This window comes from Myiozetetes cayanensis, unplaced genomic scaffold (assembly GCF_022539395.1).
Source record: "Myiozetetes cayanensis isolate MyiCay16 unplaced genomic scaffold, myiCay2020 scf28, whole genome shotgun sequence".
Classification (NCBI taxonomy): domain Eukaryota; kingdom Metazoa; phylum Chordata; class Aves; order Passeriformes; family Tyrannidae; genus Myiozetetes; species Myiozetetes cayanensis.
The window spans coordinates 7,121,418-7,147,307 of record NW_026087499.1 but is presented as its reverse complement, the minus strand read 5'-3'; the positions used below and the strand labels follow the sequence as shown (position 1 = coordinate 7,147,307).

Here is a 25,890-nt window from a genome sequence, read left to right as displayed (position 1 = left end):
CGAGGATCTGGGGCAGGCACAGGGACCCCTTGGGGACACAGGGACCCCTTGGGGACACAGGGACCCTTTGGGGACACAGGGACCTTTTGGGGACACAGGGGCTCTTTGGGGACACAGGGACCCTTGGGGACACAGGGACTCTTTGGGGACACAGGACTCGGGGAGGGGCACAGGGACCCTTTGGGGACACAGGGACCCCTTGGGGACACAGGGGCCCTTTGGGGACACAGGGACCCTTTGGGGACACGGGACCCTTTGGGGACACAGGGACCCTTTGGGGACACAGGGACTCTTTGGGGACACAGGGACCCCTTGGGGACACAGGGACTCTTTGGGGACACAGGGACTCTTTGGGGACACAGGCCCCGGGGTGGGCACAGGGACCCGGGGGCGCTCGGGCCCCTCCCCCGTGCGGGGCGCGCGGAGGGGGCGGTGCCTCGTGCCGGGCGGCGCTCTCCGATTGGTCGGGCGGCGCTGATTGACGGGCGGCGCCGGGCCCGGCGGGGCGGGCGCTTTGCGACGGCGGCGCTTGGCGGCGCTGGCGGCGGCGGGGACGGCCATGCTGCTCACCGTGTTCTGCCTGCGCCGCGACCGCTCCGAGATCACCTTCAGCCTCCAGGTGGACGCCGACTTCGAGCTCCAGAACTTCCGCGCCCTCTGCGAGCTGGAGTCCGGCATCCCGGCGGCCGAGAGCCAGGTCAGGGCCTGCCTCCCCCCCCACCCCCGCCCCCGGGCGGTGCCCCCGCGGTCGGGCCCGGCCGGGAGCGGCTCCGTGACCCCCCCCTTTCTCCCGGGATCGCGGTCCCCGGAGCCTCCGCCCCCCCCATCTGGAGTTTGGGGCTTGTTTGGGGGTTGTTGGGCAGGGTCGGGCTCCCTCCCTTCGCCTCCGCCGCTTTTGCTTCAGAATCCTCGTTTTCCCCATCGGGACCGGGCTCCGAGTGCCCGGTGGTGACTTGTGGTGCCTCCGGAAAAGGCTCCGTCTGCCCCCGCTGAGCGGCCGAAAAGGGGGGGGAAATAACGTGGGTTTGTTGTTTTTATTGAGGTTTCGTAGGAATTTGATGTTTAAGCGGGGCAGGGTTTGGACGAGAGGAAAGGGAGTAGGAGAGTGGGGAAGGTGGTGGCCCGTGGGATCCTCAAATCCCTGAAATGTTCGGGAACGGACCTGAAACGTTTGGGACGGGGCTTGTTTATCCCATCAAAGCCTTGGCTGGTCTGGGGCAGAAAGGGCACACTGAGGCTTTTCCTCCCTTTTTTCCACACAGGTGTGGGACCAGAGGGCACATCCGTGTAGTTTTCCCAGCAAATATTCCCTCTCAGCCCAGATTCGGGCCTCACTCGCTGCCAAAACACGCGGGAGGCTGCGAGTGGGGGCGGCCCTGGGCCATCTGTCCGTCCCTCTGGGGTTTGCTCATGCTTTGGGTTCAGTCCCACTTTTGTGGCCGTTCCTCCCGGTTTTTCCTGGGCAGGGCGGGGTTGGCTCCTTTTCTCCTGGCCCTGCCTGGCAGAGTTTGTGGAGTTTACTGGTGGTGGCTTTTGCTTCCCGAACCTTTTCCCAGTCCCCATTAAAGAAGTGTTTTTCCAGCCAAGCCGAGATTAGTCAGCGCTGGAAGAGCTGCTGCAGGGGCAGCCCCGGAGCTGGAGTTGTCCTCATCCAGCAGGTTCCCAGTGGGGCTTGGCTTTCCCTCTGCCTTGTTTTTTGGGATGGGAGGTTGGTGTTGAGGGAGAAGTGGTCTCAGAGCAGGGAGAATTTTGGGATGAGAGGTTGGTGTTGAGGAGAAACAGCCTCAAAGCAACGATAGAAAATCCAGGGGCGGTGAATTTTCCTTGAGAGGAAGAACTCTTGGTTTTGGACAGGTAGAAAGAGAGAACCCACCTCACATCAGGGTTCTGTGCTCCAACAAATCCCGTGTCCACGTCCTGGATCCGGGGACAACCCCTACACGTGGGAGTCTGTGGTGGCTTTGACATCATCAGCAGGAACTCCTGCCTGTCAGCTCTGTCCCCTGTGTCACAGGGACCTGGGATAACGAGGGGTCGCTCCTGTGCTTGTTTTTTGCCGGGAGTTCCCCGGTTTGGGTCGTTCCCTCCCCCCCAGCTGACCCGGGCAGGGTTTGGGTGCTGCCAGCCCCAGAGGACGGCAGCAGCGCTGCGCTTTTGTAGCCACCTCTGCCTTCCTTCTGCTGCTCCATCTGCCACTCGTGCATCATCCTGTGCCGCGTCGTGCCGTGCTTCCCAGGCAGTTCTTTACTGCTCCTTTCTCTGTTCCTCCTGCCCGGTGTCTGTGAGGGGTGCTGGGGATCTGCAGTGGGGAGAGCAGGTTGCACATCAGGAGGAATTTTTTCGTGGTTGTGAAACACTGGAAGAGGCTGCCCAGGGAGGTTTGGAGTCCCCATCCCTGGAGTGTCCAAGGAAGGCCTGGCCGTGGCACTCAGTGCTCTGGGCTAGGGGACAAGGTGGGGATCAGGCACAGGTTGGACTCCATGGTCCTGGAGGGCTTTTCCAACGCAAATGTTTCTGTGAAAGTTATAAAAATGCAAGTTATCAGTGGTGCAGCTCATTGGATGTGGAAGGGTTTTGCATTCTCAAACCACAGACAGGCAGTTTTACACCTACCAAGCTCAGCTGTTTTCTGCTCTTTTCCATCAGCTGAGGCAGGCGTTGAAGGTGTTGTGTTGGCACAAGAGAGGATGAATTTCATTGTTAGGGTCGTGCAGGATGGAGTAAAGCATGACTGTGCGTGGGAGAGGGTTAATCCCAGCCTTGCTCCCTGCTGGTTTGGGAGGTTCATTCGGGTGCTGCCGTTGGGGTGGGGCAGGAGCTGGGAGGGGGCGGAGGTCACAGGTCGCTGTGAGATAACAGAGGTGACACGGTGGTTGTGGTGATAAGAGGAGCAGGGTGAGGAGAGGGGAAATAATTGGGCTTCCTGTGGTCTCCTCCACGCACCAAGGCCGTGTCTTTTCAGGGCAAGGGGCAGGGAGGCTCCTGGCAGAGGGTTCTTCTGGCAGCACCTCATTCCCTTCATTTCTCTTTCTCTTTGTGCCTTCCACGTCCTGTCCTCTGCCACGCTCAGGACTGTTTGATAGGTTCTGGGTTTGGCTTGGTTGCTGGCTGCTGGTGGTATCCAGCACTCCTGCTCGGGGTTCCCTGCTCCGTGAGGAGGTTCTACCCTATGGATTCATCATGCACAGTGAATCCATCAGTGCCTGCATCCCTGCCCAGGTCCAGAGCCTGCCATCCTGCAAAACTGCCACAAACCAGATCATCAAAAGGCAGCACAATCCAATCTGTTTTAGGAGTGGAGCAGAAGGGTCAGGAGCGGATTAATCCGAGCTGTAATGGATGTACCACGAGCGCCGGGCGCTTAATTCATTGTCTGGGATGTGAGGCCGAACGCTCATAAATCCAATCCCAGCAAAGATGACGGAGGTAAAGCCTCACTTAAACTGATTAACTCGTCTCTCCCAGAGTGTCTGCGCAGGGAATCTGCCATTCCAGATTTGGGTGTGCAGCTGGGATTTACGACGCGCTTGCCGTGGCTGTGGCGGCGCCGACCCCGGCCGGTAACGTGAGAGCCGTGCCGGGGCCCTGCCAGGCTCTGACCTTGGTTATCCCGTGGGGGGCAGAGACTGGGCACCTCAGCATCGCTGCCTCCAGGCCGGGCAGCACCTGCAGGGTGGTGGCAGTGAGAAGGTAGGGAAGCTTGTGCTGATTTCCACCCCGTGTTTCCCTGCTCCTGCTGCCTCTGGCTGCTGTCCTGCGGGGTTCTGGTTATTGCCGCTCCTCCCACCTCATCCTGCTTTGGCACCGTGCTGAGGTGGGTCTGTGCTGTTAGAATGTCACAGGGAGAGCCTGTGTAGGATTTTGGAGTTGCTGTGAAGCAATGCAAGGCTGTAGTCTAGACCTTAGGACACGCAGTAGTTGGGTTTTTGGGAGCGTGTTGGCTCCGCTCCCTGCGATAGCATCAGGGCTGAGAAAGCTTCTCCCACATGGCTCGGCCAGTCCCAGCCTGTGGTGAACGTGTTCTTGCTGAACTGGCCTTCTCCAGCCCCAAAGAGATGCAGTTTGGCTGCACAGGGTGGTGAATGTGAAATTTGATCGTGTTCCCGAGGGGTTTAGGCCGAGTTCTCTGGTGCTCCTCGCTCTGGACTCCTGCCAGGGGCAGCATCGGTCGGACCGATCCACCTGGTCTTGCTGTGCTCCAGAGAAGGCACAGAAACCTCTGCTTTGGCTGATACCATTTCTGGCAATATTTGTTCCCATAAAGCCCAACTTTATTTTACTTTCTCTACTTCCCTGCGATTCAGGGCGTCTGTAGGTATTACAGGTCCAGTGTTAATGGAAATGTTGCAATGGGGATTATTCACCTTTCAGTGTTTTTGTGTTTAATGTGCAGACTCCTCATTAAGTCAGGCGATCAAAATAGAAATGGATGTGACTTTGTGTTTGATAGTGACAAGAAGTTCATTCCCACCATGGACTGATGGCAGTCTGAGCAGGGCCTTTGGGTGCTCCGAGTCTGGAGTTACATCACTGGAGTGAACTGGAAAGCACTGAGCTAATGATTGAGGTCCCTGTAGAACTGGTTATTCTGGGGAGCTGTGTTGTGGGAAGAGGCAGAGATCATAGGTGTTGGGCTGGATCATCCATGGATACACCCGGATCGGTGCTGCCGGTACGTCCAGGGTCAGTGGGTGCTGTCCTGGGGGCAGGTCACGCTGCAGAAAACATCCCTGACTTGTGTAATGGCAGAGGTTGGAGTTTGGAAATGTGGGCAGACAGTCCTGGTCAAAGCTTGCTTTCCCTTAATGATCTGGGCCTCCCATCAGGACACACTGGCCCTCCTTTGATGTGCTGGGTCTTGGCAAGTCCGACCCTGCACTGTCCAACCCCGGACGTGTCGAGGCCCTGCCGTGCCCGAGGGGTGTTGGCCAGGCCTGTGAGAACATCACACCTTGCCCTCTGAAGCTTGGCGTGGGTCTGGAGGATTGGAACACTTTTTCCCCTACAGAAAAGTAACCTCTCGCCGTGTTTTTGGTTTTCCTCCGCTCTGGGGTGCTGGTGGCGCTCCCCCCTCGCGCAGATCGTTTATGCCGAGCGGCCGCTGACCGACAACAACAGGTCCTTGGCCTCCTATGGCTTGAAGGACGGGGACGTGGTGATCCTGCGCCAGAAGGAGACGGTGGAGCCCCGGCCTTCCATCCGCTTCCCAGGTGAGGAAGGCTCCGTGCCAGCTGCTGCTCCGAGCCTGCAGAGGTTCCTCGGGATTTACCGTGTTAAGAACAGTTCTGGTGAAGGTGTGTGAGTTTTCCTGCCAGCGCTGGTTCCCTTCCTGCTGGGCAATGGCACAGCTGTGTCAGACCCAGAAGCAGCGCCTGTGGGTGTGTCCTAAACCTGTCCTGTGGCAAATTCCCTGAGAAGCCCCATCTTCCCAAACCCAGTGGCACAGTCGTGTGTACAGGTGAAAGGCTCCTCCGGGAATGCCTGAGTGGAGCCCTGCACCTCTGTCCTGCCTTCCACAACCGTTCTTAGCAAATCCCAGTCATAAAATATCCCTGGAAAAGGTGCCACTGGCTGAGAAGGGTGTGGGAGCACTGCTGAGGTCCTGGTCCTGCCTCAGCTGGAGGATGGGTACCTGCAATGCAGGTCTGCAGGAATGGTACTACTTTTTTTTTTTCCCCTGCTTTTCTTTAACCCGAGAGACTCCGAAGTGCCTTTGGAGCCACTGGGGTTAGTGCTGCGGTCCCTCCGTGAGGGATTCACATCTGTGAAGCAGGGAATAACCAGCCAGCAAGTGCATTTCAGGGGATTAGAAGTGGGGCAGACAGACGAGCCCGGTTGCATAAACGCGCCGTCGTTCCTAACCCAGTAACCCGGGGCCGTGGCTGCGCTTCCGACTCCAACTGCTGCCCGCGGGATCCGCCCTAATGCAGCATTAAGGGCAGCTCATCCTCCCCAGGGTTTTCCAGCAGGTTGTACCCACGACACCTGTGGTGTTCCTCCCTCCAGGTCTGCCCAGGATAGACTTCAGCAGCATCGCCGTGCCCGGGACGTCCTCGCAGCAGCCCCAGCCGCCGGCACAGCGGCCTCGCCCGTCGCCCCCGGATGCTCCGGCGTTCCCGCAGGGCCTGGACAACCCCGCGCTGCTGCGGGAGATGCTGCTGGCCAACCCCCACGAGCTGTCCCTGCTCAAGGAGCGCAACCCGCCCCTGGCCGAGGCCTTGCTGAGCGGGGACCTCGGTGAGTGGGGCTCGGAGCTGGGGGAGGGCTGATCAGAGGGTGTTTGAGGAGCTGGGGGTGCTGTAGGCTCAGGGAGCGTGGGGGGGAAAGGAGCCAGTTGGGAGCACTCCAGGCAGAGCTCCTCCCTTTCTGGGTGTATTTCTCCTGCTTGGCTTCTTTAATATCCTCTGTCCCCCACTCAGAAACCCCAGATGCACAGATAAGTCAGGTGTCTGTGCACATGGGCGACTCAGCTCCTGGTTTTTACACTAAGACGCTCCCGAATGCACATTTTCCAATAAAGGTGGTGTGTTTGCTGCATCCAGAGCCTGCTGGGACTCAGCAGGGAGCAGCACACTCCAAAACCGGCTCTGTCCGTAGTTATTGGCTGCTGTGGAAGTGAACCTCAGAAAGGGAGAGGAAAAGGAACACGGAAATAGTGTCTTCCAGGAGCTTTTTCAATAACAATAATCATAAATGTGTAAGTTTCTATTAATCTTGGACGTGTCCATGTGTTTGGGCACAGCTGAAGCCCTGTACCATGCCCTTCACTTTCTCTGCAGGTGAGTAATCGATGTTGGTCCCTTGTTCTTCCTGTGGTGAAAGCTTTGAACTCTGATTTTGGTATGAAAAGAGCAGAGTTTTGGGCATGCAGATGTGCTTCTAAACTCTGGGCATGCAGGATGTCTAGTTGGGAAATAAATCCTGTTGAGTTTGGAGAAATGAGTGAAGAGAAGGATCTTTAAGCAGGAGACTTTTCCCACTTTCAGTGTTACATCTGAGTGATTACCCTCTGTTAAAAGAAACCAGAAAGAAACTTCATGGACATTTTCAGCCTATTTGATTTTGAATTCTGGCTTTAGTTCATATCCAGAGTTAAACCCATGTTCTTTGCATTCTCAGGCCTCTTCACACTTCTTGCTGGGAGTCTTTCCCATCACCTTGAGCAGAGGTGCTGCTCTTGGCACAGGAAACCAGAGGTTAAGTCCAAGACCCTCAAAAGTGGCTCCTCTGCTGCTCTGCCTGGTCTGTGCACGTCAAACTTGGACCCAGATGTCCATTTTCAGTCCCAAAGGGCTGCACTGGGCTCTCAGGAGGAAGTGGTTTGGTCTGGTTATGTCCTTGTCCTGCTGCACAGCTGCTCCTCTTGGTGTTTGGGCACAGATCCAGTTCAGCTCAGCTCTGATTCCCAAATATCCACATGGATCCATGCCCTGTGGCTGTGCTGGATGAAGGCACCTGCTGTAGGGAAGCCTAATTTCAAAAATCCAAATGGCAAAACATACCCACCAACCTCCCTGAGCAGGTAACAGCCCTTGAGGCAGAGCTGCTTCCTGGGAACTGCATCCCTGGAAGCAAACCCACAGCCCTCCGTGGGTACAGACCCCATGCACTGCCAAGTCCTTTTCTGATCCCATCCAAGTAGTGAAAAATAGTCAGGAAACCATCCAAAAAGCGGGGATCTAAAAGCTGTGGTATTAAAATGTGCATCTAGACTTAATGTCCAGCCCAGGTTCCAGTGGTAGGCATTCAGCATTAAGGATTATAATCCCTGGCTTTGGTTCCCTTGGGTTTAAAGGAAGTTTTGTTGTTGGCCTTTATGGGTTTTTCATTTCTTTTTCCTTATAGCAATGTGTGTGCCAGGAAATGGAGTTTGATTGGGCAGGGTCTGGGTAGGGACAGGAGGACAATGAGCTCTGTCCAGTTGCTTTTTATCTCAGCAGGTTCCCACATTTACCCCCAATCCTTTGAGGCCCATCCGTGCTGCCCTCAGAGGAGCCTTTTCTGTGTGTGCTGCCGAGCCTGCCCCTCAGCTGGCATCAAAGGAAGCGATTGCTGTGCCAGAATTTGATTTGCAAGAGTAATTTCCAGTAAAAAGCATTTCTGTATCTCCTTGTTCCCACAGAGAAATTCACCAGGGTGCTGCTGGAGCAACAGCAGGACCGAGCCCGGCGGGAGCAGGAGAGGATCCGACTCTACTCCGCTGACCCCTTTGATCTCGAGGCACAGGCCAAGATAGAAGAAGACATAAGGTAACAAACCAAAGTGCTTTGCAGGCTTTGGGGTTCTTCCCTGGGGAAAACACTGCTCTGTGCTTCCATCCAGTGTGGCTTTTCCTTGGAGGAGGCAGAATCTCAACACACCCCTTGTATCAAGACACCTTTGCTTGCAGGGCAGTGCTCCAGGCCAGCTTGGCATGTGGGAAGGTTGGGATGTGCAGGTGCACCCCATCCCTGAAGTGTGTCCAGCTGAGCACAGAACGTTCTTCCCTGGGAGGGTGGGCAGGCCCTGGCACAGGGTGCCCAGAGCAGCTGTGGCTGCCCCTGGATCCCTGGAAGTGTCCAAGGCCAGGTTGGATGTGGTTGGAGCAACCTGGGCTGGTGGAAGGTGTCCCTGTCCAGGGCAGGGGGTGGGATGGTCTTTAAGGTCCCTTCCCACCCAAAGCATTCCATGACTCCATGATATGAGGTGACAGCACCTCTGTCCATGTGTGTGATGTCCTGGAGCTGCCTGAGCTGGTCCAGTCTGGAACTGGCGCACTTGTGGAAGGCCCGTCTCGAGAGTGGAACTTGGGGCACCTCAGCTGGGTTCTGAGCAGAGGACTGGGCCAGTGTTGGTCTCTGGGCTGAGCTCAGCACAGCAACAATGGTGTCACTTCTTCAGCTGCCCTGGAGGTTGGTTTCACATCCTGCTAATTCTTCTGTGTCTCTGGCTAATTCCAGACTCCAACATCACCGCTGTCGGAGTGATGTTCTGCAGAAACACATCCTGCTCATCAGCTCCCTCCCTCCCTCTTGCTGCCTGCCAAATGTAATTGCTTTGGGCTGAGGCTTCATTTCTTCAGCTGAGTGATAAATCCTTGAGTCAGGATGGTGGTTCCCCCCCCTCCCTGATAACCAAGTGTCTGTCTGGTACAGACTCATCCTTGGTCAGAACAAAATTCAGTGGTGATAAGAGTTGTTGGTGCTGGATAAACCTCAGCAATGCAGAAACCAGACATTTGTAGATAGTGAATCATTGCTTGGAGGCACAGGAACTCTTCCCTGGGTAGGTGAGGGACAGATAAAGGGGCTGTGCCCAAGGCTCTGCAGCTGTTTGGGAACACTTTGGGCTGAGCAGTCCCCAGATTTCACAGCCCTCCTGGTGATAAATGAAATGGCATCAAAATAGGAGCCCTTTTCCCTTTTTTGGGAGGTCAAGCTATTTTGGATGCAGCCAGTGTGGATACCCATCTCTTCCAAGATTATCCTGGGGGCCATGAGGAGCTTCTGGGAGAGCTTTTCTTCTGTCGGCCTGAATTTGCACCAAGGGCTTGTGCTCGTGGTGACGTTCTCGCTGTGGTTTTGCTCACCTCCCTCCCTTCCTGAGCCTGGAAAAGGAAGGATACCAGGGAAACAGCAAGATTTTCACGTTCAGCTGCTGTGTGGGATTCCAGGGATGTAGCTCCTGGCAACATCTCCGTGTGCCCCGGGCGTGACTCACGAATACGCAGGTTGTGCTCGTGACTCCTCCGGGTTGACGCGGTCGTGCAGGTTCCTGCGGCCAGCACAAGGTCACCAGGAGCTGTGGTGTGAGTCAGGCAGGGCTTGGAAGGGGCAGTGGCTGCTGGGGAGCAGCTGGGCCTCTCTGGAATACACCATTCCTAGCAATCCCTCAGCTCCAGGGTGTGTGTTTACTAACGAAGCCGTGGTTTAAACGTGTGTTTGTAAGGTGGGTGGCAGCAGGGGGGATTTCCAGGTCTGCCTGTGAGTCAGAGGGATGTTACAAGGCCTGGCTGGTAGAAACTCTGATTTTTCTCTCTCTCCATGAAATCCAGGCAACAAAACATTGAGGAGAACATGACGATAGCGATGGAAGAGGCGCCCGAGAGCTTCGGGCAGGTGGTGATGCTCTACATCAACTGCAAAGTCAACGGGCACCCCGTGAAAGCCTTTGTGGACTCAGGTGAATTACCCCACTTTCATCTGTCTCCACACTCTCCCTCACTGAGGGTGACACTAAACATTCCAGTAGTTTTCCCCCAAAATCCCATAATAAAGCACTGCATGACAAGTTGCTGAAGCACCTCATTAAACCCTGAGCACGGCCTGGGTGTTGTTTTAGGGCAGCAGAGCAGATTGTTGAGAGGAGCAGCGTGTGAACAGCCCGGATCAGGGCTCCTGTGGGAGTTTCTGGGGCTCCCATTCCTGGGAGGTCACTGCCACATGTGTCTTATCTCATTTTGCAGATGGGGGATTTCACACTCCTGGTTCCCATCCACAGCCCCAAAGGGGAAGTTCTTGGGGTTGTTTCATTGCTGCAGTAACAGTCAGTGCTGATCCAGGTGTGGGCAGCCAGGTCAGCACAGTGGGACACCCAGGAAGCCTTTATGCCCTGGGGCAGCTGCTGAGTGCCAGATCTTAAGCTCTTCCAGGAGAGAATTTCAATTTGTGATGGGGATTTAGCAGGAATTCTGTTGCTGGCAGGTGCCCAGATGACCATCATGAGCCAAGCCTGTGCTGAGAGGTGCAACATCATGAGGCTGGTGGATCGGCGGTGGGCCGGCATCGCCAAGGGCGTGGGCACGCAGAAAATCATTGGCAGAGTGCACTTAGGTAAGTGCTGTGGCATTTTGGGGGCAGCTTTAGCAGGGGTTTGACTGCATTTCCCACAATCTTGGCACCAAGGAGTGTCTGGTTGGGTGCTGTAACTCCCACAGAGTAAAATCAAAGTGCATCTGCAACGTGTTTGTTTGTCTCGGGCACAGAACTCTGTTTTCTGTCTCCTTTAATGCTTTATTTTAATGGAATTACCATCACACTTGGAGGGGAGGGAGTCCCCAGCTCCTGCAGGTCTTCTCCTGCAGAGAACATGTTCCCTGGGGGCAAAACCTGGGGTGAATGTGGAACACCAAGACCTTTCCTGTTTAGGGTGGGAGTGCTGGGCAGGGAGAGCTGCTTGGGAGGGGCTCCAGCACAGTGCAGTGTGTGCTGTTCCTTTGGGAAGAGGAGCCTCTCTGTGCTCTCTGCAGCTTTTCTGGATGGAGAAGATTGTCCTTATTACTGAAAAATCAATTCTGTTTGCTATTGTTGCTGCTTAGGCTTGTGTTCTAATGAGCTACTCACAGCCCCTCGAGTTTGGAGGGTCAGAGAAGCAGGACTTGAGGCTCCTGAGCACGTCAGCTTTTAAAATAATTAGCTTGGGACCACGACAGGCCTGGCAGTCCCTGGGGCTTGCACAGGGTTGGACTCTCTGTGACCAGAGCAGTACATCAGAGCTCTGGTTTCAGATGTGCCCAGACCTCCCCCAGGAGGTGGAAGAGCAGAAAGCAGATTTGTTGTGCTGTAGTGGTAACTTCTCTCCCTTGTGTTTCAGCTCAGGTGCAGATTGAAGGGGATTTCCTGGCGTGCTCCTTCTCGATCCTGGAAGAGCAGCCCATGGACATGCTCCTAGGACTGGATATGCTTAAGAGGCATCAGGTATCAAAGTCTCTTCTGAAACAGTTACTGGCTCTTCCAGGTTAAGTGCAGAGTGCAACATAAGTGCCTTGCCTGTCAATTCATTAGGGTTTTGCTGGGAGAGTGGATGCTGGAGTATCTTCCATCCTAGAGGCACGTACACCACACCCATCATGGACAGCTCCAGGGGATCTGGCTGCTGCCTGGAGCTTTTTGCTCTGATCAAAGATGCTCAAAGCTTTCTAACTGAATGATTTATTACAAATTGAGCCAGGCAGAGCCCTTTGCTTCGAGCTGATGCTCCCGGCGTGGCATTACCTGCCGGCAGCTGTTCCCATCGGGATCGAGCTGTCTCCCCTTGTTTCTCCCCTGCCTCTGGACACTCTCTGGCTGTCCCTCAGGCCCCTGACGCGTGGATCTCTTCTGCAGTGCTCCATCGACCTCAAGAAGAACGTTCTGGTGATCGGCACGACGGGCTCTCAGACCACGTTCCTGCCGGAGGGGGAGCTGCCGGAGTGCGCCCGCCTGGCCTACGGCGCGGGGCGCGAGGACGTGCGGCCCGAGGAGATCGCCGACCAGGAGCTGGCAGAAGCAATACAGAAATCCGTGGAGGAAGCAGGTACCAGGAGGAGCCCAGCTGAAACGGGAGCCTGCACGGTGTTTTGCTGAGTGTCGGGATGTCTGGGAGCAGTTCCCCTTCCAGCTCCGGGGAGCAGCGTCCAAGGGTGGAGAGAAGGGGCTTTATTCCTGCTCCAAGTGCACTTCTCCCTTTCTGGACAGCAAAACCTGCACCAAGGCACCTGAGAGGGTTTGCTGCTTAATTGGTGCTTTCCCTGCAGCTTCCTGCCCGCCCTGGTTTCCTGGCCCTGGAGGTGTGGCCGTGGATGGCTGTGACAGCCACTCACTGGTGTCACAGTAGTGCCTGGCAGGGCCGTGGCTCAGCTGTGGTGTTTCAGCACAGCTTTGGGGAGGCTTCCCAAATCCTGCTCTGAATGGCTGCACCGTGGAACAGTAGAGCAGCTGTGGCAGTGACTGGAGCTCGTGGCAGTTTTTAGAAACAGCGTTTTTCTCTGGAACGCTGCTCGTGCCTTTGGAGGGGGAATTGCTTCTGGTTGCTCTAAATTTCCAAAGCTGAATTCACATCCCGATGTGCATCCTCAGCTGTAAACGTGATCTGCAAAGAGAACTCTCACCCTCCCCTAGTTTTGTTCCTGGTGCCCCTGGAATCCAAATGCTGCACAGATGCAGTGCCTGGGCTAGGGAACATTTTGGTGGCTGCAAAATTTAGTGAAGTCATTTTATTTTCAGCCAAAATAGCTGAGAGCTGAGCTATGAGCCAAACTCACATTTTCTGTTCAGCTCCTCCCTTAATTCAGCTTTGGGCTAAAGGAAAAACTCATTCTTTTTTCCCTGCTGTTGCAGGGAAGCTGTGAATACCTCAGGGTGTATTTCTTAGGCCTTTTCCAAAATTTTTAAAAGATAACATTTTATATCCAAGTGTCTTATAGAGATCTGTTCATTTCCTGCTCATTTTCCCTCTGGAAGGACACAGTAAATTCTGCTTTCTACACACATGCAGAACTCTTTGCTGGGTCAGGTTTAAGCTGATGAAGTTGATTTCAACATTTTTATTGCTAATTTTTTAACTCTAGCATGCTCATATTTAAGATTGAAGTGAGATAAGATTTAACCATATATTAAGTTTATTTTTATTTGTTTATTAGATATTAATATTTATATATGTTTTAACCATATTTAAATATTAATATTTAACCATATTTGACCTTCCAATCGTGTTTTGATGTCTCTAAAACTCAAGTTCAGCATCCTGGGCTCGTGTCTCTTTCTCATAACCTGGCAGGTGTAAATATTAGTTCTTTTCCTGTTAAAACCTGGAGCCTGATGGAGCCTGAGTTGGTTTTTGGAATATATCTCCACTTTGGATCAGACTTTGCAGACATTATAGTTGGCTGGGCTTAGTTCTCTGCTGAAAGGGTTGAATAACAAGCAAACCTCAGCTCAAACTATGAGTCCTTACAATAGAAAACATTTTAGTCGAGTGTTTTAAAAAGAAAAGTGCCTGAAATGACTTAAATCCAAGCTGCTTATGTACCTCCTCCAGTCTAAGGACCACATGGCTTTGTTCAGCCTGATCAGCACTCGGCCACTTTCTGTTGGTGCTGAGCCCTAGAGGAATGTCAAAGATTTATGGGAGTAGGAAATCCACGTTGTGTGTTCACCTCCTGCTCACAGAACACCAAAACACAGCACTAAGGGGGGCTGTGTTCACACTGACTGTGACAGCCCTGACGCAGGACCAGCCCCTGGCCCACAGGCATTTGTTGGCTGTATCCTAAAATGTCAGCACATTCCCTCTCTCTCTCTTCCAAAACCTGAGTTGCTGCTAGGTGGTTCCAGGAAAACCAAGAGAGGAAAGAACAGGAAACGGAAGAAGGAGAGAAAGAGAACGTGAGGAAGCACCGCAGAAGCTCAGCTCACTACAAGATGTGTGTTCTTTCCTAAGAGCTGGAATTTTTGCTGCCTGCCAGGAGCTGGTACAACACCAAAGGCTGCATGCACCTGGAGGCTATTAAAGTGCTCGTTTTGAATGCACCTGGATTATCCCTGAGCTTTATTTAATCCCTGAAGCCCACTTAAGGGAGCCTCATGACTTCTGTCAGCTGACCTGCCGGTGGTTGAGACCTCCAGGAGGCAGCTGAGGTGGTGGTGGAGCCCTGCTGTGGTTCACTGGGATCCGGATCCTCCACGTCCTCATTATCTCTGAGGGCTTGGTGCTCTTCTGTGCCAATTTCCCATCACTGGAGAAACTCTGTGATCTTGGGGATTCCCCAAACCTGGCAGCAAAACTGGAGCTGTTTGAGGAGGAGGAAAGGAAGTGTAGCCAGGCAGGTCACCCCATACACAGCTGTTCATCCAGGCAGCCTCGGTCCGAGTTGCTGCCACCACACACAACTCGGGCTGTTCCCGATTTAAATTCCTGAGGGGAATTTATCCCTGATGGTGCACTTTGTGGGGAAGAGTTTGTTCCTGGTATTAGCTGGATCGATATCCCGGATGGGGCTGGGGCTCAGCCCCAGGAGGAGGATGACACAGAGCAGTGCTTGGCAGAAAACCAGCTCCTGCTGCTGCCTAAATGCAGCTCCCCAGCCCGTTTGATCAGACCCTCAGTAATGATCCAACGGGTCAAAAGACAGTTCTGCTTCCTCCCTAAAGGGTTGATTTGGGAACAGAGAGCGAGAACGTAATCCTTCCACGTAGAAACAGGAAGGATCCCTCTGGTTTCCATCCATATCCTGTGTCACAAGGCTTTTCCCTTAGGAAAGATGAGCAGTGCATCAGTCTGAGGGGTGGTATCACAGCACATACTGCACCAGTTCTTGTTAACAGAATAAAAAACAAGAGGCTGAGGAGAGAAAGGCAGGTTCCAAGTTGTGGCATTTAAAGCAAATCCTGGCTGTAGGTGTGGGCATGGTGAGCTGTGTCCCTGTACTCCTGTAAATAGGGGAAGACTTCAGGAAAAAGCAGTGTTTAAGACCACTGAGTTTGGGAAGGGAAAGGGAGCTCGTGCAGCACAGAATGTGGATGTGTGAGCTGGGAGGAGCAGGGCTGTGGTGGCAGGACAGATCCGACCGCAAAGGTCAGTGAGTGATTTAACGAGAGTGCTGATACCTCAGCTAGGTTAGACTGTCAGCAAGATAAGGTCACCTCTTTAATCTCTCCTGATAACCAGAGCAGTGTTTGGTGCTACTGGTAGACACCTGCAATTCACCCAGTCTCGTGGGGAGAGGGAAGCAGCGAGCTGGGCTTGGCTTCTGCCCGATTCTCGTTCGCTTTGCTCTTCCCAGCTCCTTTGGGGGATTCCTTTCCCCCTTGGATCTGCACCCTTTTGCAGCAGGCTGGTGATTGCTCGCCTTCTCTTGCCTGTGGTGGCACTGCTGGGAGCACAGCCCGAGAATGGTGCAGCCATCTCAGTTCTCATATCCCTGAAACGTGTCTCCTGAATGTCTCCAGCCAGAGGGGAAGCAGACCAGTAGACACATGTGCCGTGTGGTTTGCCGAGTGTGTAGCATCACCCACGGACCGCTCTGCAGCACAGACAGTACACGGCAACCTTTAAATTGTTCTTTGGCAGAGCTGTCTTGACTCGATGTACCGAATTTCCTGGGCAGGATCCTTCTGGGAGGCAGGAGCTGCCGCAGCCTCCGCGCTGTCTCGCCCGGACGATGGGAGGGGAGCTGAGCAGGGCTGTGCCCGTGCATGGTGTGTGCTCTGAATGCTAACACGAGTTTGGTGTGTTTGTTTCCTAATCCAAACAGAGCGTCGGAAGCCTTGATGCATGTAGTGTGTGTTTACTGCAGCTGGAGTGGGCCACAGACCAGGTATTTACAGCCCCCCGTTCGGTTTGCGCTGCGTGGTGCGGAGGGTGGTCCTGCCGTGTCCTGACTGCTCCTGTCCTTCTGTCTTCTCCAGAGAATAGTGACAAAGAAACTACCTCACTGGAAATGCCCTCATTACCAGCTTCTGATGGGTTTCAAAATCCAGTCCAGTCTTCAGGACTAAATTCCAAGATCTGTAATCCCACAAATCAATTACTTGATCGTTCTGTCTCTGCCCCTGCTTCAATTTGCTCATCCGAATCCAGCCTCGCAGAGCCCACTGATCCCAGAGCCGTCAAGACTTTTGACTCTTCACCTGAACGCCAGATAACCCCGGAAAAAGAGCATCCTCTGGTATTAGAGCATCTTTCCAATAGCTCTTCCTTGGCAAATAACCCCTCTCCCCACACCGGGGAGGGAACCTGCTCCAATCCAGCTTGCCTTTCACAGAAGACACTCAAAGAAACATTTACTGCTGACATTTTAAAGGAATGTAATGCTAAAGGACAAGGTCACAGTCAGGAACACCCTCTGGAAGTGACAAAGGACAATTTGACTGACACTGCTGCCAAGCACGGGCAGGATGAAGATGTCTGTCTGCCTTGGGAGCAGGAGCAAGAGCATGAGCTTCCCATAGACCATCAGACGTGCAAAGAGCCAGAAAAGGAACATCTGGAGGAGCAAACTGAGACAACTGACCCAGAACCTCCTTGCCAAGTTGGTGGGGGTGAGAAACCCGTTGTGGCAGAAGCCAACCAGCCAGAAGATCCTCCCCTGGAAACGAGAGATGGACTGGAGAGAGCAGGTCTTTCAAAAGGGATTATCCAGCTGTCAGCCTCCTGTGTGCACATGGAAGCCTCCATGGAAGTCGATGGAGTTGAGCAGGCTGCAGCTGAAATGCAGAGCTCAGCAAGGGAGCAGAAGCAGCAGCCCGAGGACAGACATGTATCTGACCTGAGCTCAGACGCCTTTTCCATGGAAGTGGAGTTGCTGAAGTCTCCGTCCTCCCCGAGGGATCTGCTTCCCACCAGTGATGTCCCACAGTCTGAAAGCACGAGGGAAATCCCTGCAGAGTTGTCTAATTTGGTGGCTGAAGTCAGCTCTTCCCCTTCCAGCATCCATGAGCTGGACACTGCTCCAGGAAGACCTTCAGAAGAGCCATATTTCCCTCTGGCGTCAGCCTTGAAAGAGCTTCACAAACTGCTGGTTGTCAGTCGGAAAGGGGACTGTAAGATCCTTGCCTCGGAAGAAGTCTCCCGGCTGGAAATGGTTCACAGGGAGCCAGCAGCAGTGGAGAAGGGGCTTCCTGACAGGTGAGCAGAGAGGCTGGGATCCAGCAAGCCAGGAGCAGAGCTGTTCCTGCCCTGAGGTGAGGTCTGAGGGGAGCCAGCCCTGTGATTCCAGCAGAGAGCACGTCAGCACTGTGCCCGTGGGTCACGGGCAGCCTGCGCTCGGGGAGGGGCCTTTCACGAGGCAGAAGGCTCCAGGTAAGAGCCATTTGGTCCTGGAGAGTTCTGCAGCCACAGCTGGGCAGCAGCAGAGCCCGGAGCAGGGGGAGGCTTTGGCAGGAGGTTCTCAGAGCGCAGCCAGTCCGACTTTGCAGCAAAACACCCCCGTTTCCTCCACACGTGCCTCGGGTGACGGTGCACCTCGGGATGCGCGGGACCCGGTCACGGGAGCGCCTGGCAGAAGCGGCAGTGCTGCTGCTGAGGGTGGGTGTGAGGAGCCACCGCCAGACCCACCAGCTGCCTGCGCCGGACTGGCCACGGGCGCTGCTCCAGCCCCGGCTTTCCCAGCGGCCGACGTCGAGCGGATCCTCGGTGCCGGTTTCACCCCGCAGGAGGCTCTCGAGGCCTTGGAGCAAGCGGATGGAAACGCAGATCTCGCTCTTCTCATTTTGCTGGCCAAGAGTATCGTGGTTCCCACGTAACGGGGAGCTGGCTGGGGGGTCTTCTGCAGGATGTATCTCAATTACACACCACAACGGACGAGCAGAATGTCGAGCCAGATTTTTTTAATCATTTGCCGCCAAAGTAATTTGTCTCTTCTGTTTTACTTGTTAGATTTGGCCTTTGAGAAGAAAGAAAACATCCTAGCGTTGTGTGGACAGGATAGCTTTTAATTCTGCATACTGGATTAAAATGACTGGGTTTATTTAAATGTACAATTTTAGAATAAGCTCCAGTGCTACGAGTAAAAAGCAGAAGCCGTTGCGCTCAGTGCCCTGTCTGGAGCAAAGTGGGTTGGGCAGGAATTGGCCATGGGATGGGAGGTGCACGTGGAGTCCACACGGACTCTGGATTTGTTGTAGCTCTTTGTAACCCAAAATCCAGCTGTTGAAACGATCCTGGCAGCTACTAAAGATGTGCAGATGCCCACAGGCATAAAAGGCTTTGTTAGAGGAACGAGGGGTGTGGGTTTTTTGGGGAGTGTGTTTTTGTGTGTGCACGGGGAAGGCTGATGCTTCTTTTTGCCAAACCCTTTTAAGCTGGTTAGATTTAGAGTTGGACTCGATGATCCTTGTGGATCCCTTCCAACTCAGAATATTCTGTGGTTCTGTGATGCTCTTGGGCCAGTGTGTTCCAGTTTACAACATGGGGATAGAAGAAGGGAAGGGATAGAATTTGGTGCTACCAAAACTTCAAAGAGACATTTTAACTTATTTGGAGATGTGTTGGTATTAATTGCAGGGGACAGGGGGAGGGAAAAGGAATATTTGACATTTTTTTTCTAGCCTTGCCCACATCTCATTTCCCCCATGCAAAATGAACAAGCTCAACCACTGAAACGATGAATTTGTTTAACAAACCAACCATGTGTTATGGCTCCCAGTCCTCCTCTGCCCGGGGAGGAATGAACTTCATCTTGGTGGCTGCATTCCCTGTGCTCTGAGAGGGGCTGTGATTGGAAGAAGGAAGAATCTGCTTTGCACTGGTTTGTTTGGGGATGATCAGCCTCTGAGCTGGGGGGTGCTGATCTCACACCTCCTCAAGAGCGAGGGCTCCCCAGCAGGGTTCATGAAACAAATGCACTGACGTGGCTTCTGTGCTACAACCGTCGTGGCCTTCTGGTACACCCCTGGTGAGTCCCTGCGTGGTGAGGCCTCACCGAGGCTGTGCTGTAGGAAGCCCTTTCCAGATGCTTTTTTGGGGGGTGAACTCCTTTGTGATGCTCTGCAAAGCCCCAAAACTCTGTCGGGGCTGGGGAAGGAGAAGGAAAGTGTGGCTGAAACCAAAATTTAAGTAGGAACTTTGATTTAGTCCCACTTGCAAATCTCAGAAGTGGCTTTGTGTCAGGTGTTCATCTTGAACTTGCTGCGCTGAGCTAAATGTGGAGCGATGGCTCAGCAGCACCAGACACGTGTTTTTGTTCGTGGCTTCCATGTGGTGTTGTCATTGTCTCGGGCCTTTGTCCTGGTGTTTCGTGTTCCCTGTTGCTCTAGCAGGTTTCCTACGTGCGTGCTGGGCTGTTTTCATGCAGGTGGCATTTAAAACCAATGCAGATTTGGTTTCATCTGTCACCTCGCAGGAGTTTCTGCTGTCGGTGAGCGCTGGTGTCAGATTTGTCTCAGACACGTGGGCAGCCAGGAGATCCTTTACAGTAAGGAAGGGCCTTAAGGCATTCCACTGTCAAATGGAGCTTTTCCGTGAGCTGGGGCAGTCCCAGCCAGGCCTGGAGCTCCCAGACAGGTTTGACTTGCATCCCCCTGCTTGTGATGCCGGCAGCGGGTGTTGCTCCGTGTGGGAAGCAGTGCTTAGCTGTCTGGGAACCCCCCGCCCGAGCAGCATCCAGTGATTCACTTGAGGCTCTGCTCAAAACGAGTTACTGAGTTACTGCAGCTCTCTCCTCTTCACCGTGTGAGTGGTGGAGTTACCCCTGCTGAAGGTTTGGTTTAATATTCTTGCAGTGAGCACCTCAAATCAGCAAAAGCCCCTCTGTGAAGGGCAATGCCTGGGCTGGTACAGGAGTAGTGTCACCAGGTCTCTAGAAGCCTTAGGAAATAGAATATATTGGACCTGTTCCCATCTGCATCTGGTTGACTCTCAGAAGCAGCAGCAGTGAGGCTCCCAGCTCTCAGATCCAGAGCCGAACCTGCTCCCAGTTTGTGCCCTGGGGCTGGGGAGGTGGTCCTGGGAGCAAAGTAACACAGGTACCTGGGTGCAGGTTGGCCTTTCTGGATGCAGGAGATGCTGAACCTGCGCCCTTAGTCTGCAGGTGGATCTACTGCCAGCTGTTTGGAGCGTCAGATGTGGGCTGCTCAATGTTAGCCACCCAGTGTTAGCTCCTCAGTGTTAGCCCCCTGTGCTCACCCTGTCTGTTTTGGGAGCTGTTGCTCACAGCTGGGCCCGGTGCTGCTGCTCTGCACCGGGCTGGGACAGGCTCTGGTTTCACGGCCACGGCGACTTGGGCTGTGCATACGCAATTTACGCTGTCAAAGCTTTAGAGCATCAGCCAATCTGCTTCAATGCTCAGTTTTACCCCTTGTCAAACACGAGTTTTGAAACCCGCCCTCCTGCCAAAGCTGTATGGAAGCATTTATCCATAGTGCTAGAATTCCCTGGGTAACTCTCTCCCAACTGCTAGAAACAAACCCTGACCCCCAACTGATAAATACTTGTAAAACTCTCTTATCAAGTAGGTCCAAGCCTGGTGATTTAAATCTCTTCATTTCCGAGCCTTGCTTTGAGTGAATGGCTACGCGCTGCTGAATTAGTGAATAATGTTTTTAGGAGCAAGACCTAGGAGAAAATTGGGGCAGTGGTGAGTATTTAAGGTTAAAATAAAATGTAATAGATTGTGTGTTTAGCGAACGCTGTCTAAAAGTTGTCTTTGTTTCCATGTGTGTCCTCTCTGCTGCGTGCACACACACATCCCCTGCTCAGCCCCCAGCAACCCCTTCGCTGGCCCCTGTGCTGACCCGGCCCACAGAGCGGGAATATTTCTATGGAAGGAGGGATGGCAGAGCGCTACAGCTTGTTGGCCACAGCGGGGGTAAAGGTACCACCAAAAGCTGTTCAGGTTTCCAAGGAGCTGTGTATCCTGGCCTAAAATCGGGCACCTCGCTCTCTTCTCTTCCCCCTCATCGTCAATCACTGCTGCAGTGTCCTAATGTCACATCAGCACAGGGATTTCACCATGGAACTCCTGCTCTAGAGAGTAAAGCAACGCTCAGAAGCTGCTTTGTGACGCTGCCAGTGCCTGTGGGACCCGGGTGGGTCTGCAGAGATTGTTTCTGGGTGTTCCCTGGAGGCACTCTTGGTTTCTGATGTATTATTTTCCTTAAAGATACGGAAGCAATGGCCTTGGCCTCCTGCTGAGCATGTGTTTCTCCACACAAGGCTGCAGGTGAGCACAGAGGGGATGTTCAGTGAAATCCCGAGATCTGGAAGTTTCTGGGCACAGGTGACTGACAAGAGGAGGGATTATTCCTGGTGATGGTCCCTGGCATGTTTTCCTGCTGCTGGACAGAGCTGAGCTGTGCTGTTACCCTGACAATCTCTGCCTCCTTGCTGCATCTGTTTGACTTTCTAGGTAGGCACTTGTTCTCCAGGACTGTTAACCTTGTCCCTTCTCTGTATTCCCCTCCTCCTGTCTTTGTCTCTCCCTCTCACCATCCTCTCCTCAAAAGTAGCAATATTTAAGTGTACTTTGCCGAACGCTCAACTTCAGTTTTCTCTAAGATGCTCTGCCATTGACAAAGGGAGAAGCAGATCCCAGAGGTTTCTTCACCAGACTTGGATTTCTTGCCAAACAGCTCCCCAGAACTTTAGCAGGAATTCAAAGAGGAGAAATCCAGAGGTATTTTTGCCTGCCTCTCTCGGAAGCCAGCTTGGGAACCGGGGTCGGTTTCGTGTCCATCATTCCCCTCTGAAGCGTTCAAGAGGTTTCCTCCTGCACTGTGTAGACGAGGCTTAGTCTGTGATCCAGGCGTGCTTTGGGTCACGCGTCGATGCTTTTTAGCTTCAGAGTTTTACAGACTCACTTAGGGAACTTGAGGGAATCAATACTCAGGAATCCTAAAGCTGGTTGCATTTGTGTCGTTGACTCTCGTGGGCTGAACGCGCTGCGGCCCCGCGGGCGGCTGAAGGGAGGAGAGTGGGTGTGTCACCAGTGGGATGTGGTTCTGCCCAAAGTAATACACACTTGATTCTTTTTTTGATTTTTTTTTTTTTTAAATATTGGGGGACTGTTTATCAACAAAATTGATGTGTAAAGAAAATTTGATATTTAAAAAAAAAATGAATAAACACTTTATCATAATGTTGCTTGGTTGGTCTGTCTCTGTATTTCTGAGGTCAGCAGCTCTGCACTCACATCCTTCTGTCCCTTTTTTCCCAAAGCCAGTGGATTTTCCTTAACATAAATGTCATTTTAAACATAACAAGTAGAACTTTGTGGGTAAAATTATTCCAGTTGGCAGGGCCTGAGAACAGGCAAGAGAAATTCCTGTGTTCCCCTTCTTTGGGGATGGGCTGATGGGTCCTTCAGGCAGGACTTGGAGAGTGGAAGAGCACGAGAATGAACACAAAGTGGAGCACTTGGACACAGCTCTGTCTGCTGGAAAAATGAATGAGGCACTTCCTGTCTCCTACCTAAATACCTCGTTTCCAGCCTGATTAGGAGATGGTTTAACTTTTCTGGAGCTGGAAGTTAATTTCTTGGGTCATTAAAAAAATTGGCATTTCTATCCTTGGAAAGCTCATGACAGTTGTAGTTAGAAATAACTTTTCTGAAGTCCCACTCTCTTAGTGTGAGAGAACAGGTTTTGGAAGGGAGGAGTAGAGGATATTGAGGATATTCCTCCTCTGAAACTTGGGGTGCAGTCACTAACCCCTAAGACACAGCATTTATCTCATGGAGCAACAATTCCTTCTTTAGATCTGGAAAAACTTGCACTTTTCCTTGGGACAACACTGAGGTTTGGCCTTTCTTAAGTCCTCACTATCAGAAGCTGTCAGTGTTGGTACCAGATGAGAGACACAGACATGAGGAGTTATGAATCAGTTGCTGTGAAAAATTTGGCAGTGGTTTCCTCCTCACATGTTCAGAGCTCTGCACGTGCTGCTGCTGTCAGTGTTAGAGCCAAGGGAGGCCATTAGTGTTGGGAGGTCATTAATTAGGAGGCAAAACTATATTTTGAATCCTGTTCTCAGGGTGGGAAAGGGTTTGATGTGAGGGCTGCTACAGTCCCATCATACATTGATCAAAGCGTTCACTGGGATGTTTTCTGATGGGAGATGATTTAAGGACTAAAGGCCCTGGTTCAAAACTATTTTGAGCACTTGGGTCTTGTTTATTCTTGTTTGAGGAAGATAGTTTTATTTTGATACCATATAAAATGAAAATTAACCACAATTATGGTTGTGTTCACGTTTGGGATTGTCCCAGTCTGAACTGGGAATGAAAGCTGAAGAAGGGTAGGTTGGCCTCCCCATCCCTGGGAGTTCCAAGGCCGGGTTGGGCAGGGCTTGGAGCAACCTGGGCTAGTGGAAGGTGTCCCTGCCCGTGGCAGGGGGTGGAATGAGACCTTGAAGCTCCCTTCCAACACAGACCAGTCTGGGATTCTGTGAATTTGGGATTAGGATTCTGTGAATTGGGGTATTGGCACTCTGAAATCTGCAGCCTTTATACAGCCAAGAGAGGGTCACACCCTGTGCAATAAATGCAAGGCTGCTCCAGGTTGGTGTGTCTGCCTTGGTTATGTTTTGTAGGAGTAGAGGTCTCCCCTAAGAACTCCCCACAGAGGTGTGGAGTTTAAAAATAGCAGCTGAGGGTTTTCTGAGTGGTCACATGGGCACTGAGGCTGCGCTGAGAGCCCAATGCAGAGAGGTGAGTGTTGCATCATGCGACTTCCTGCACCGGCACACTCTGGAATGGCCAGCAGAAGGAATGTGCCATTGCTCAGGAATTCTGCAGCGCCTCCCACAGCCCTGCCTGGCCTCTGCAGTCCCATGCTCTGAGCACGTGCCCGGTGTGGCCTTGCCAAGGGAACCACTTTTTGGGCCCGTTTGTCACCAGAATGGGATTTGGGAAATCCTGCTGGCCAGCCTGGCTTTTGATTCACTGTGTTCTTGCATCAATCATCTACTCTGCCTCGTTCCCTGGGGGCATGCTGGGGGTGCAGGAACCCCTTGGAAGTGTAACCACTCCACTGTGACATAATTACCTCTGACAATCACGTGTGCTAATTACAGGGTGCTGCCATGATTGCCAACAAAGCACTGAGTCACAAGGATGTGAGTGCTGGTGACTGAAATCCCTCTCAAAGGCCACTGCCAAAGGAGTGGCTGTTTCCCAGTCCCTTTGTTAACAAATGGAAACGGGAAGGGGTTTAAAATCAACCCCCTTGTGCCTGGCTGAGGAAACAGAGGGTGTTCACTTACAAGCCAACGGTTTCTTCTGTGGTTTTTCTAACACTCATTTTTTTCCTGCCTGGGTCACTGGCAGCATTACAGAAGTGCCCTACGACTGCACTGCATGAGGTGCTATCTTAGGAGGATCTTGCACGTAACACACCTTGCTCAGGAGGTGATATCCTTCTGTCCTTCCTCACTCTCCATCCATGACAAGCACCCAGTGGCTCCTCTCCTGGTGGATCTTGTTATTTGTGCCAACTTTGGGCTGCAAATAATAAAGCAAAGAGTTAAAAATCCCTTGGGAAGAGGGGGGAAAACAGCCCAACATGTGGAGGGAGTGTGATGGAGCCTCCCAAGCTTGTCTAAGGAGAATGGCAGCTCTCTAAATGCTGGGAGTGAGGAACTTTCCATGTAAATCCCTAATTGTGTGGTGGGTGCTTTAAGGGATTACAACCAACTCGTTTAACTGGGAGTAAAATACTTGGGGCATTCAAAGCATCCAGGAAAGCTGCAGACCAGGAAGTCTGCCCTACCACAGAATCCCAGAATGGTTCAGGTTGGAAGGGACCTTAAAGATCATCTCATTCCAACCACCACAGAGGTCTGGATGCTGCACCTCTGGAGCAATGAGGAATGCAAATGGTGCACATACCTGCTGGTGTTGTACAGCTCCTTGGACTTTATGCTTTAAATCCTAAAATTCACCAGCAAAGAATAAAACAGTGTGTGGGATCTGTTGGGCTGCTTTGAAAGGAGCTGACTTTAGTCTCTCCACTGACTTGTTGGAGACCAGGCCTGGATGTTCCATGCTCAGGACTGCTATGGAGTAGCTGTGTAGGGGTTTTAGGGGGGTGCTTTCCCTCAAATTCCCCCAGCAGGATTCAGCAGGAGAGAGTCACCTTCCTCCCAGGTGCTGAGACAAGCTCTGATCCTTGGGATCTCACTTAAAATGTTTCTTCTTCTCTAGAGGTTGGTGGGGAGCTGGAAAAATAAGAGTTTTCTGGTTTGGGTCACTTCTAACCCAAGCACTAAAGAGCTGCACTCTCTCCCCTTCCCTGGGAGCTTCTCCCATGGTTTCCAAAGCTGTTAAACTGGCTGGGCTGTTCCTGCAGGGAAAGAGCAGGTTTGGCCTGGTGTGGTTTCTTCATCCAAGTCCTTGCTCAGCCCTTTCCTTCCCTGCCAGCAGGTTATTTATGGAGGAAGGGGTGGGAATGGCAGGGAATGTGCTCCTGGGGAACTGCTGGCTTTTCCTTTTTTAATTGCTTTTACTTTCAGTTCCATTTTCAGTTCCAGGGTCGGGTGGTGCAGGCACTAAGCCAGCTCCGAGTCACAACCCTTCACCTCAGCCTCAGGAGGAGAGTTTATTATTAATTTTATCTTTTATTTCTTTAAGCCCCTTCCGTCAAGCCTTTGCACCAACTCCTGGCTCTGTCCTGTGATGGCAAGTAGGACTTTGAGTGTTTTAGGAGCTTTTCCCACCGA

At 52.7% G+C, this 25,890-nt stretch overlaps 1 protein-coding gene across 3 annotated transcripts; it reads left to right on the top strand.

Annotated features, from left to right (window-relative positions):
• The first annotated feature begins 553 nt into the window (after positions 1 to 553).
• On the top strand, positions 554 to 16,293 carry DDI2 (DNA damage inducible 1 homolog 2). 3 transcript variants are annotated; one of them, XM_050322399.1, is made up of 10 exons: positions 554 to 697; positions 5,081 to 5,210; positions 6,007 to 6,237; positions 8,123 to 8,249; positions 10,034 to 10,161; positions 10,683 to 10,811; positions 11,572 to 11,675; positions 12,084 to 12,273; positions 15,992 to 16,054; positions 16,146 to 16,293. In XM_050322399.1, the coding sequence occupies exons 1-9, from the start codon at positions 560 to 562 to the stop codon at positions 16,006 to 16,008; spliced, it is 1,194 nt and encodes a 397-aa protein (XP_050178356.1). In that variant the 5' UTR covers positions 554 to 559; the 3' UTR covers positions 16,009 to 16,054; positions 16,146 to 16,293. The 3 variants fall into 3 exon arrangements, with proteins under 3 accessions (XP_050178356.1, XP_050178355.1, XP_050178354.1); XM_050322398.1 differs by lacking the exons at positions 15,992 to 16,054; positions 16,146 to 16,293 and adding an exon at positions 14,063 to 15,981; XM_050322397.1 differs by lacking the exons at positions 15,992 to 16,054; positions 16,146 to 16,293 and adding an exon at positions 14,053 to 15,981.
• Positions 16,294 to 25,890: the final 9,597 nt, after the last annotated feature.

Coding starts and splice junctions, on each gene's coding strand:
- DDI2 (XM_050322397.1), top strand. CDS start 560: ATGCTGCTCACCGTGTTCTGCCTGCGCCGCGACCGCTCCGAGATCACC. Junction 698..5,080: donor TCCCGGCGGCCGAGAGCCAG/GTCAGGGCCTGC, acceptor CCCCTCGCGCAG/ATCGTTTATGCCGAGCGGCC. Junction 12,274..14,052: donor GAAATCCGTGGAGGAAGCAG/GTACCAGGAGGA, acceptor CCAAAACCTGAG/TTGCTGCTAGGTGGTTCCAG.